Source organism: Heloderma suspectum, chromosome 2 (genome assembly GCF_057233095.1).
Source record: "Heloderma suspectum isolate Gila_16-S chromosome 2, 16-S_ref, whole genome shotgun sequence".
Classification (NCBI taxonomy): domain Eukaryota; kingdom Metazoa; phylum Chordata; class Lepidosauria; order Squamata; family Helodermatidae; genus Heloderma; species Heloderma suspectum.
The window spans coordinates 170693465-170704472 of NC_139459.1; the positions used below are offsets into that span (position 1 = coordinate 170693465).

The 11008-nt window shown below is 48.7% G+C and overlaps 1 protein-coding gene across 1 annotated transcript; it reads right to left on the minus strand.

Annotated features, from left to right (window-relative positions):
- Positions 1–2911: 2911 nt before the first annotated feature.
- On the minus strand, positions 2912–7985 carry LOC146353221 (blue-sensitive opsin-like). Its single transcript, XM_084835977.1, has 5 exons — positions 7598–7985; positions 6419–6587; positions 5946–6111; positions 3844–4083; positions 2912–3040 (listed from the first exon to the last, which is right to left on the minus strand). The coding sequence occupies exons 1-5, from the start codon at positions 7983–7985 to the stop codon at positions 2912–2914; spliced, it is 1092 nt and encodes a 363-aa protein (XP_084692103.1).
- Between the last annotated feature and the right edge of the window lie 3023 nt (positions 7986–11008).

Consider the following 11008-nt stretch of genomic DNA (forward strand, 5'->3'; position numbering starts at 1 on the left):
AGAAAGCCTCGTTTTAAATGCAGGATTTTAGGCTGGTGTAGAGATGCCCATTATCTGCGATCTATGTAAAAATGGAACAAAGGGCATTTAGTGCAGGAGAAGTCCTGGAGGGTCATGGCATAATGTAAAGAGCCTGCAAACTTCCTGCAAACTTCCGTGAAAGAGCAATCTCAATCGCAGGATAAAAGCTCCATGTGAAGAAAGTTCTTTACAGTTTCAGGGGCCATGTCCCACCGGGGGCTGGCCTAGGTAAAGGGAAGCCTGTGGTTGCCCAAAGGTTAGTGTTTCAGCTTATCGGTATCCGTCGGATGGATCTTTAGACTTGGAGTGGAATCTGAATGGGTCTGGGTTTGTGATTGTTGACTGTTGGAGGATGGATGCTTTAAAAGTCCTTCAGCATCCCGTACTTGGGATCCTGGCATGGGGAATGGATTGCTGAGAGCATTGGTTTGGTGAGTCTCTTCTTTTAGTTGCGCCTTCCCTGCCCCAATCTTCTTGGGCTCTCTTCAGGAATTCCGCTAGTTCTGAACTATTTACAGTTAGAAAAAGTTCACTACTAGCAGAACTCGGCTGCGCGCCCTACACTCTTCAGGGGGCAAGACACCAGGACATGACTTGGAAGAAGCTACAAGGCAAGCAATGAGACTGGAGGGGCTGGGCAGCGGGCACCCATCATCTCCTAGATGAAGTTATGTTAGCAACTTGTCCATGTACAGGCTCCTTGTGTTTTGAATTTAAGGCCCTTCCTGGACAGGTCATTGTTTCTCCACACAGCCCAGCCCCCATCACGCAGAGGAGGGGAGACATAGAGGGTCCCATCACCATCACAGGTTCTGTCCAAAATAACCAGCCAACACAGTGGAGTCCAAAGCTGCATCTCCATTGCATTTATTCATGTAACCAGGGGACAGTGTGGGAGGAGGCATTTCATTTACATGATGGTGATAATTATGGGGATAGAGGGGGATTACAGACATAGGGTAAATCAGAGGAATTATTATAGATTTACAAAATACAACCACTGTCCTGCAATGCCTGTCTGCCACACAGGGGTGCAAAAGAGGGCTGTGCAGCAGATGGGGTTAGTATCTTATTATCAGTACTCAAATTATGGGGGAAGGCGGGAGGTATGTGGTAGCCCCCTTAGCTACTGCTTTTAAAAGGCTATGGGAGGGGGGCATGACTTGCCCCTCTGTCTCTTTAGACACCACCCCACCTTATTCCCTGTTGAACCCTGTTGTACTCTCTCTCTCCCCTTCTCTACATCTAATTTTTCTTCTTTTTTACTCTAGCATTGGCAGGTGAGGAAGACAGGTAAGGAGCATAGGGAAACCTGTAGCATGACCATCCGAAAGCGCAAAAGATTGGAGCCCTCATGAACTCATGAGGCTTTCTAAATGAGTAATTTATGAGCTTAGTCCTTGTCTTATTCTTTTGCCTTTAGTCTTTGGTTAGAATATGCACTGTGAGCCAGGAATTCCAACATTCAAACCTTGCCTCAGCCATGAACCCGCCTGGTATGCTTTGGCAAAACCGTCTTTCTCAGCTTAAGCTCCCCTTCAGTAATACTGGCCTGCCTTAAAGGGCTGTAGTTACTGAGACAATGCATGTGAAGTGCTTTGAACACATTAACATGCTCTGTAAATGCTACATTGGGCTGGCCCTTTTGTGGCCTAAGGTTGCAGCCAGTTGCTTTTCTGAACTATAAGGACAAGAACATATATACCAGAGAGCTTCTGTTATTCCTGTGATAGCCCTATGAAAAGGCCCACGAGTAGTGGAATAAGATGCTGAGCAAGGTTCTGGAATCCTTTTAATGGAGATTTTTTTAAAGTCAAGGATGGTTGGAGAGGCATCTCTCACGGGGTGGACTAGATGACCTACTGGGTGCCTTCTGACAAGATGATCCTGAAGTCCCTGCTGAAGTGTGTGTCCATGCAAGGAATACAGGGAATGCGGAGTCAGACCTATGGTTTCTATAGCCCTGCATCTTATGTCTGTCTGTTCCAGAGGAAGCCATTCAAGCCATTCTAGTGATCCATGCCTTGCACCTGTCATTTAAAAGTGCCTGTAGTCAGAGATGTAGGGATGCTCATCGGAATGTATGCGCCTGTGGATTCCTGATGCACTGAATGCACCCAGAAGGGTATCAGACCTGTATCTGCTCTCTCGGGGCAGCGGTGTGTGTTCTTGCTGCCCCCTGTTGGAAGGAATGAAATGTGGAGGAAGTGAACGAGAGGACTGGGATTGCAGCTTCACTGCCTAACAGGATAAAAGGCCTCCCTCCTCCAAGTCATGGCCTACGAAGCAGGCACCTGTGGTGCTGACGCACCAGTCCTGGATGCTGAGGAGGAGGGGCCGTTCTCTGATGGAGGTGGAAGTAGATGAATATATTAGAATTCTAGTTTGTCAAGCTAGCAGGTCATAGCACACTTGGATGCCCAATGCACGTAAGCCAGAGCTCAGAGAGACCAGCAGCTGCTCTTCCTTTTACAGAAATGCCTGTACTGCCAGAAAGAAGGAAGGCTGGGCCAGCCGGACTCCACTTCCCTGGGCTGCAGGACTGGGCTGCACTGGAGCACGTGGTATGTGACTCTCCTGATTGCCACCTATGGTTGTGTGTGATTCTTTCACTCACCTCAATGGACAGGACAATGCAGTCCATGAATGCAACTGTGTATAATGCAGTGTTAAGTGTAGAGACTTGTGGAGCAATGCCTGCTGGGATATGTAATATGAGTGGCCTGTGCAGCAGCCAGATGCCTGCTGGGATCAATGGAGCTGGAATGGACCACTTGCAGGAGTTACACACACACCGGGAGCATCCTGCTGTGCAGGGCAAGGGGCGTTGCTGTACCCAGAAGTAGAGTTCCCCCGGAGGCAGAGTGGGCGGTGTGGACATTGCTCAGGGTTACGCTGGGGACACCTGGCTGGAGGACACCGAGGAGACCTGGGTGGCTTGTGAGGAACCCGAAACGTCGTCTTCCTCGCCAAAAGGGCTCTTGCCACAGAAGACAAGCTTCAGCATGCAGGAGCGGAACTGCAAGGGAGAGAGCTTTAGTCAGCGGGGATGCCACACACCAAGGAAACTCTAGGGAGGGACACAGCATTCTTCAGAGCCCTAGCTTAAACTAGAGAGGGGCAGTGACATCTCCAGTGGGGAACTCCAGGGATCTAGCTCTGGTTTTCACACTTCAGGGCACGCTTTCCACATCAGCTCATCTGCCATGGAATCTGCACAGTGCAGAGGATAACGGTGCATCTGCCATTCCTCACCGTTATCCTGTGTGAACTGAGAGTGCAACCCAGAAAAAGCATAACATTCTTCTTGCACATTGGAGGGAAGACAGACAGTGCTGGGTAAGCTGTCTTTCAGATAAATATATTGACTGACTATTCCAGACTTTCTTATTGTCTGCTGTTACTGACTTTCTAGGAACCCCTAACAGGGAACTGTAGAGTCTTTCCAAATTCAGTGTGAAAATCACCCAGCTATCTCGAGAGTTGGAGCCCCTCCAAAGAAATGTTCAGCCATGAATGCCCAGTAAAGGGTTCCAAGAATGTAGCTAAACTGAAAGAGCGGCACTGAATTCTTATCCTGTGGGGCATAATACCAGAGGCCTCAATAAGGTCAAGGAGAAATGCTGACACATAAACCAAATGTGGGGCTCTGTACCCATTGTGTGAAATCCTGGTTATAAGGGGCAGGGAGAATAACACATTCAGGACAGTGGGGAGGGAATGCCAGAGCCAATGGGGCATAGATGTGGTATGGGGTGAATCCTTCACACTCTCTTCTTGCCCAGCCCAGGTTGGCTTTAGTGGCTTCCTGCATGTGCTGACCTGCTTGTTCATGAAGATGTAGATGATGGGGTTGTAAACACTGGAGGCTTTGGAGAAGACAGCGGGGATGGAGGCCAGGCGAATGTCAAAGGGCTCCCCACGGTGTGTCACGACCCACAATGCAAAGGAGGCGTATGGGAGCCAGCACACCAGGAAACCCATCACCATCACCACTACCATCTTGGTCACCTCTCTCTCAGCCTTCTGCGTTGTGGCTGACTGTTCCTGCTGCTTGGCAACCTGATGGGGTGGGGAGATGAGCCATAAGTGAGAGTCACCGAAGCCCAGGTGGCAGAGAACACACAGTACAGGGCTAGTATATTGGTGTGACCGGAATAAACCTTGGTAGAGAGAGAAAAAAAGAACAGCGGCACAGGGACTGATGTATATTAGCTAGGCCAGCTATTGGTTGCTGTTGCTGAGCGACATAAATGAGAGACAGGGACTCAGTTTCTGCTGTGAAATATTCTGCTGCAGTAAAAAGCTTACTCTGCTCGCAGCTCCTTCGCCATGACGTCTGCCTCTTATGATGGAGTCTAGTACCTGGGGAGTAGATTTCTGAATGCAACATCCTAGCTAGGAATCACACAGTTGGGAGAGACCTTACGGTTTACTTGGAACAAACCAAGTTGTTCCTACCAACAGCATCCAACCTTTTCTTGAAAACCTCCAAGACTAGAGATCACACAACTGCTATTGCTGGTGCTCTTAGGGGTTCAGCCTAAAAATCTGCTTCCCTGTAGTTTGAATCCATTATTTTCTTGTCCTAGCTCATAGTAGACACAGAACGTGATCCACGGGGACGTAACCCTTTACATGCCCCATTTAAATGAATGAGACATCTGCCATTTGACTGTCCTCACAAGGAACATTAGTTCCCCCTCTTCCCTCCCTCTCTGAAGGAAGATCTGGAGGATTTTCTTCATTGCACTTTCTGCAGTGGCCAGCAGAGAGGGAAGCAGCTCAGTGCAGGGCTGATGGCAGCACAGCGGCCCAACGGCTGGCACAGACCTGTACAAACCGCCGTGCACTCAGATGGGGGCTGCGCATGGAAGTGTGCGCATGTACTCTCAACCCACAGTCAGAGCTGCGGTTGTGGCCATGTCTGCCGATGCCCATGCTTGCAAAATATCGCTTGATTTGCATTCTCCTGCCAGTTGTACAGAGCAGAACGATTTGGCGTTTCGCCCACCCTGTTCTTGCACATTTCAGAATAGCACTGCCTTCGGGCAAAACTAGGCATGATGTTAAATGTGTGAATGCGTTTATGTGTCCATTCCCCACCCAATAACAACTGTGCGTGCACGCATGCATGTTTGGGGGCTAATCAGAATTGGGAATGTGGCGCATGAAGCGAGGGAATATATTGTTCCCTCCCCAGGGTCCTGATGAAAATCTCCTCTCCCCCGTGCTAAAGCTGCTACAAGTCCCAGGAGGGAAACCTCTATTGGTGTCAATGGGAGGTGCAGGGAGGATTTTCATTGGGACTGTGGAAATGGGGAAGGGTTCACACCCCTTCCCTGCATAGCACAGCCCCAATCCTTATCGAGAGCCCCACCCCACCCCACAGCTGTTCTTTCAAGGAGGAAAATCCAGACACATGGAATGTATTCATGTGTTTAACGTCATGTCTAGTCTGTCTCTTAGGCATGCAGCACCTGAAGAATTTTGCATTGACCTGACACAGTGTAGCACGGTGGTCAAGAGTTGCCTCCGGAGACATGGCTTCTAGTCTCATTATCTCAGGCAGGTGCTGCGAATTTACTGCAGCCTCCCCTGTGGAGGAGGGGGCCACAGTCCAGGGGTAGAACACCGGCTTTTCAAACAGAAAGGCCTATCTTAAATCCTGGGCTTCTCCTATTAAAATAATATTTGGAGCAGAGCTGATTGGAACAAACAGCATGGCATTAGAGGGACCTCTGGAGCACAAGGCAACTTCACAGGTTCCTATCCAATCCCCCTTTAGACTCACCTCCGCTGTTTGCCCAGTGACACACCTGCACATTTCCACCCTGATGGCTGTGCTGTCTGCCACCTTGTCATAGTGTTGTGCCTCATAACCAGTGGAGGGGAGCCGAAGGGAAGACAGAGGTGGTACTCACGGCCCGCAGGGTGAGGAGAAGCTGGCCATATGAGAAGACAATAACAGAGAGTGGCACTCCAAAGCAAAAGAGGAAGAGGAACATCACGTACGATTCGTTGTTCCATTTGTTGTTTGTTGTATACCAGTCCGGGCCACACGAGCACTGCAGCCCCTCAGGGATATACCTACGGAAGTGAAGCAGTATCCAGCAGGACGTTTCCGCTGCAACACTAAAGGCAGAGGGCAACATTCATCTTATGCTACACACATCAGGTGTGGCAAAGGTGGGTTGAGGTGCCTGAAGTAGAAATGGTGTGTGTGTGCGTGTGTGTGTGTGGGAGGGGGGAATTCACAGAACTCACATGGCCCAATCCACATCAGCTATTAATTGCAGTGTGTTCTATGTCCATCCCTGAATCCCAGCTATCCCCTCTTCCATTATCTGATCTCAGCATGCCCCTTCCCAGCACAGCCTTACTCTCTAGCTCATACCTGCTCCAGCCAAACAGGGGTGGTACTGACGCCACCAAGCCAAAGACCCATGTGATGATGCAACCGATGATGGCATGGGTGCCCCTGAAGGCGAAGTTTCCCAGGGGTCTGCAAATGACCAGGAATCGTTCAAAGGCCACAACTGCCAGGGACCATAGGCTCACCATACCTGGGTGGGAATAGGAGGGAGAAGATAGAAATGTCTGGCCAACTTTTTTCAGCCACAGAAAGCTGATCTGTAGGGGATTGCAGCTGCGGAAGGTAACTCCATATGTCTGCCATGCTTTCTCCAAACCCCAATCTCTGCTTTTTTCTTATTCACAAAGCAGACTTCCCATAATCATGCTGTCTGCCTACCAATCCCTTTAATGACACCCTGCAATCCTCAGATATCCCCACATAATCATGTCTGTCTACCCATCTCAAATTATTTCTGGGCTGCCTGTCAGGGTGGAACCCTCTCATGTCATGTCCCCATATCTCAGACCACCATCCTTCTGCTCTCCCAGCTCTGCATCTTTCTTCCTACTCTCACACAGTGGAGGCTGGTGGCTCCAATGTCAGTGAGGCATAGGGATTTCTAAGAATCCAACCTGAGGAATCTGCTGCAGAGCGACCCCTCCCCCCCCGGCCGCATGGAGTCCATGGACTTTCGGATTTTTTTTTTACTTTCCTGAAATTTACGTATATTTATTCATAGGAAAATACACAAATTTCTGCTGAGGAAAAGTTGAATGGAATGGGGGACAATATGCTAAATGTTAAGTACTAAGGTAAATTATGTAAATTGCTGTGAAACCTCTTACCTAATTATTTGCATATTTTTCCAAATGACAGAAAAAATTCGCATCTGTCTATGAGCAGACAACAGAACAAAAGGTGCCTGACAATCCATGAAACACAGACGGAGTGGATTTGACACCATCTGTACATCCCTAGTTAGTGAATCCACTCCCAAGTTTCAGTCAGAACGCTAAAGGGACTATTCAAGGTGCTTCACAGATAAGCACAGACCTCTGCCATGCTTTGCACCTTGGATAGCTCCTTCAGACTTTAAGTTCTGACTAAAACCCAGAGTGGATTCACCACCCCATTGACATTGGAGCCACCAGCCTCCATTGCCACACACCCACTCACCCTCCCAGCACTAGTGAATGTTTTTTTTTTTTTCTTGCTTACCCCCCAACGTGGCAGAAAAGCCCTCTATCTTGCACGCAGTGGGGCCCAGGGCGAAGTACATCTGGGAGAAGCTGTAGAAGGCAGTGGTAGATCCAATACAGACCACCACCAAGTTTGACACGGCAAGGTTGACCAAGATGTAGTTGAGGTGGGAGTGGAGCTTCTTGTACTTGAAGGTGCAGAAGATGGTGAGGACGTTGATGGGCACCCCGAGTACAACCAGCAGGAACATGAAAGCAGCCATGCCCATAAAGAGGCCCGGGCTACTCAGGTGAGTCTGAGGTACCAGGAAGGGGCTTAGGGTTGTGATGTTGGCAACGTCCAGGGGCATTGGGATGAAGAAGTCTTCAGGGAGGTCATCCTGGGAGTCAGGCCGAGCTTTGTGCATGGTCAGGATTGCAGTGGGGATGACAGGGAGAAGACCGTGGTGAGGCTGGAGGGTTGAAAGGACAGGGGGGATGTGTATGAGCTTGGATGGATGCAGCAGAGAGAAAGGGGGAATGGATAGAGAGGGCCTGCTAGGGAGGGCAGGGTAGAGAGAGAGACAGACTGTGAGGCAGCAAAATGAAACCGGACTTGGGAGGCAGGAAGAGACAGAGAATCTGTCTTCACTTCACATCCCTTTGGGCCCCAGGTGGCATGGAGACAAAAGCCCCCGGGCAGCCTGGGGTACCATGGTGAGCAGGCAATGAGTCACAGAGTGGTCGTAGTGGTCCTTTTTATACCTTAGGGGTCCTGGGGGCTTTTCTGGCAGGGCTACAAGTGAGCTGTTCTCCCCCCACCCTCACCCGCAACATTCCTGCCTTCCTTAATCACCCTTAAGGCTGGAAAGCCTCAGCTAAGCCAAGCTTATCCTCAAGGACTGTAGAGCAGTTACAGCCAAAGGGGCTAGGAAAGATGGGTTTAGCCGCCTGCCAAGCCGATTTCCAGATACCTAATCAGAAGGTGGAGCCCGATTAATGACTCAAAGCGGGAGGAGGGCAGGTCAGATAACAAAAGAGGTTAAGAAGCTGAGATGCAAAGTTGAGGAGAAAAGGTAGAGATGCCCTTGTTTTCCCATGGTGCATCTCCAGCCATGGCTCAGCCAGCACTTCCCAGGCCCAGACAGCAGCCTGCTGCTATCCTACATCCAAACTTTCTTTCTACCTAACGCTCTTTATCTGAGTGTGTGATCTAACATTATCTTTGCTACAGGCTTTTCCCAGCTCTGAGATTGGCACTCAAAGTGTTTCCAAATGAGGCTTTTATCTCCTCCTCACTCTGCCTCATTCATGGAATTTGACTGGAGATCCAGACGTCGCCGTCTTCCGCTTGTAGCCCTTCCTCTACTGCTTCTTCCATCTTCTTTTCCTACCACAGGAAATCCGTTAAGGAAAAAAAGATGGAAATGCTATATGATGCCTTCTGACTGCTAGTGCTAGGAGCCCTTCATCTAGAAGCACCCTCAGTTTATGTTCCCATCAGCTCTGCCACAGTCTCACCCATATCTCCTCTTTCAGGCTGTTTACAGATGATAATTTCTGAAATGAAATGTGAATGACTTTCCTGTTAATGGTACTAATTACCTGATTACTACTGCTTACCAGTCTTGATCCAACACAAATGCTTGGTTACCGTGCACATATAATGGGAAGAGACAGGTGGGGAGACAAACCTTGCTGTGGGGGAAAAGCCAATTTAATTTCTGTCCTAATTCCATTGCAGACACTTCATTGATTCCCCTATAAATCAATGGAGTGTAAAATATTTTGGCTTTGCCAATTATAAAGAAATCCTTTTAAAAAATACCCTGTAGACATGAGGCACTGTTGACGTGGAGATAGCCTTGCGTTGGTTCTCTCTTCCCCTTTTATGTGGATAAGGGCCCCGCATTTCATGTACTAAAAATATTTTTTGTAGAATTCTTCAGCAGGTGTCCATGAGGCTCCAACTACACATGACAGTGGCACAATCCATGCATTCAAAGCAGGGCGTGCCAAATTCCTGTAAAGTGCAGTGGAGTTGGGGTGCGTGTGAGAGAGATTTAAATTGCAAATAGAGGGCAGGAGATGGATGCTGAGCATTTTACCAACCTGTGCTCCCACATTCTGGAACTGCTTCCTCCTGCTGTTCTTCTCCTGGTGGGGGTTACTTCTGGTCTCAGGGCCCCATCAAGAGAGAAATGGCTGAAGGGAGGCAATTTGGTGGTGGTTGGGAGCATGGAACTACTGAGCACCCAGATAGGCTTTAATTCACCCCCCTGCCCTGTGTGTGTGTGTGTGCGCGCGCGCACACACACACACACACACCTGGTTCAAGAACTTAGCAGTGATCCAGTTCTAACACAGATGTGCCACCATCCTGTCTAATTTAGCCTTTGAGAGCTGCTGCAAAAAGTATATACATTTATTGCAGCACAACTGTTTCTGTTTCTGGGAGCTAATTTAAGCTTTCCCCAAGAATTGCTTGAGATAGTATAGAGACCTATAAAACTAGTTTGACTACAAACCACTGCAGGACAGATAAAACAAGTAGGTCACTCCATCAGTCAGTTTGTATACTGTAAGCAAGTCTACAATACTATTGTCAGTTCTTTGAAAAGGTTCTGCATAGACCAGTGGTCTCCAGCCTTTGCAGTGACCGGACCCACCTTTACATAGCATAGGAATATAAGAGCCATGCTGGATCACTCCAAAGGCTTATGGAGTTGTTTGCACCCTGGCCAACTGGAAGCCCATTGGGCAAGACTTGAGTGCAACAGCAGCTTCCTACTCGTGTTCCCCAGCAACTGGTATACAGAGGCATATTCCTCCTGATATTGGAGGTTGTATATAGCCCTCACATGATGACTAGTAGCTGTTGCTTGCGCTCTCCTCCAGGAATGTGTCTAACACCCTTTTAAAGCCATCCAAATTGGTGGCCATCACCACATCTTGTGGAAGTGAGTTCCAACTATGGGCTGTGTGAAGAAGTACTCCCCGTTACCTTTTTCTGACCCTCCCAGCATTCAGCTTCATGGGATAATCCCATTGGGTTCTGGTATTATGAAAGACCCCGGGTTCTAGTACCTTCCAGTTTCTCCATACCATGCATACTTTTATACACCTCTGTCATGTCTCCCCTTGTCTTTTTTTCCTCAGGTAAAGAGCCCTAAACACTGTAACCTCTCGTCATAGGGGAACTGCTTCAACACCTTGATAATTTTGGTTGCTCTTTTCCGCACCTTTTCCAGCTCTACAATATCTTTTTTGAGGTACAATATCCGTTAATCTCAACCTGTAACAGTGGGACCCACTTGAAAATGTTTTGAAAACATATATGAATCTTTCTCCTCCCTTGTTGTTTGCCTCTCTCCTCCCCCCCCCCCCGCTGCTTCTGTTTGTTTCCTCCTTCCCTTAGGGCACAATTCTATGCATATTTAGACATAAAAAA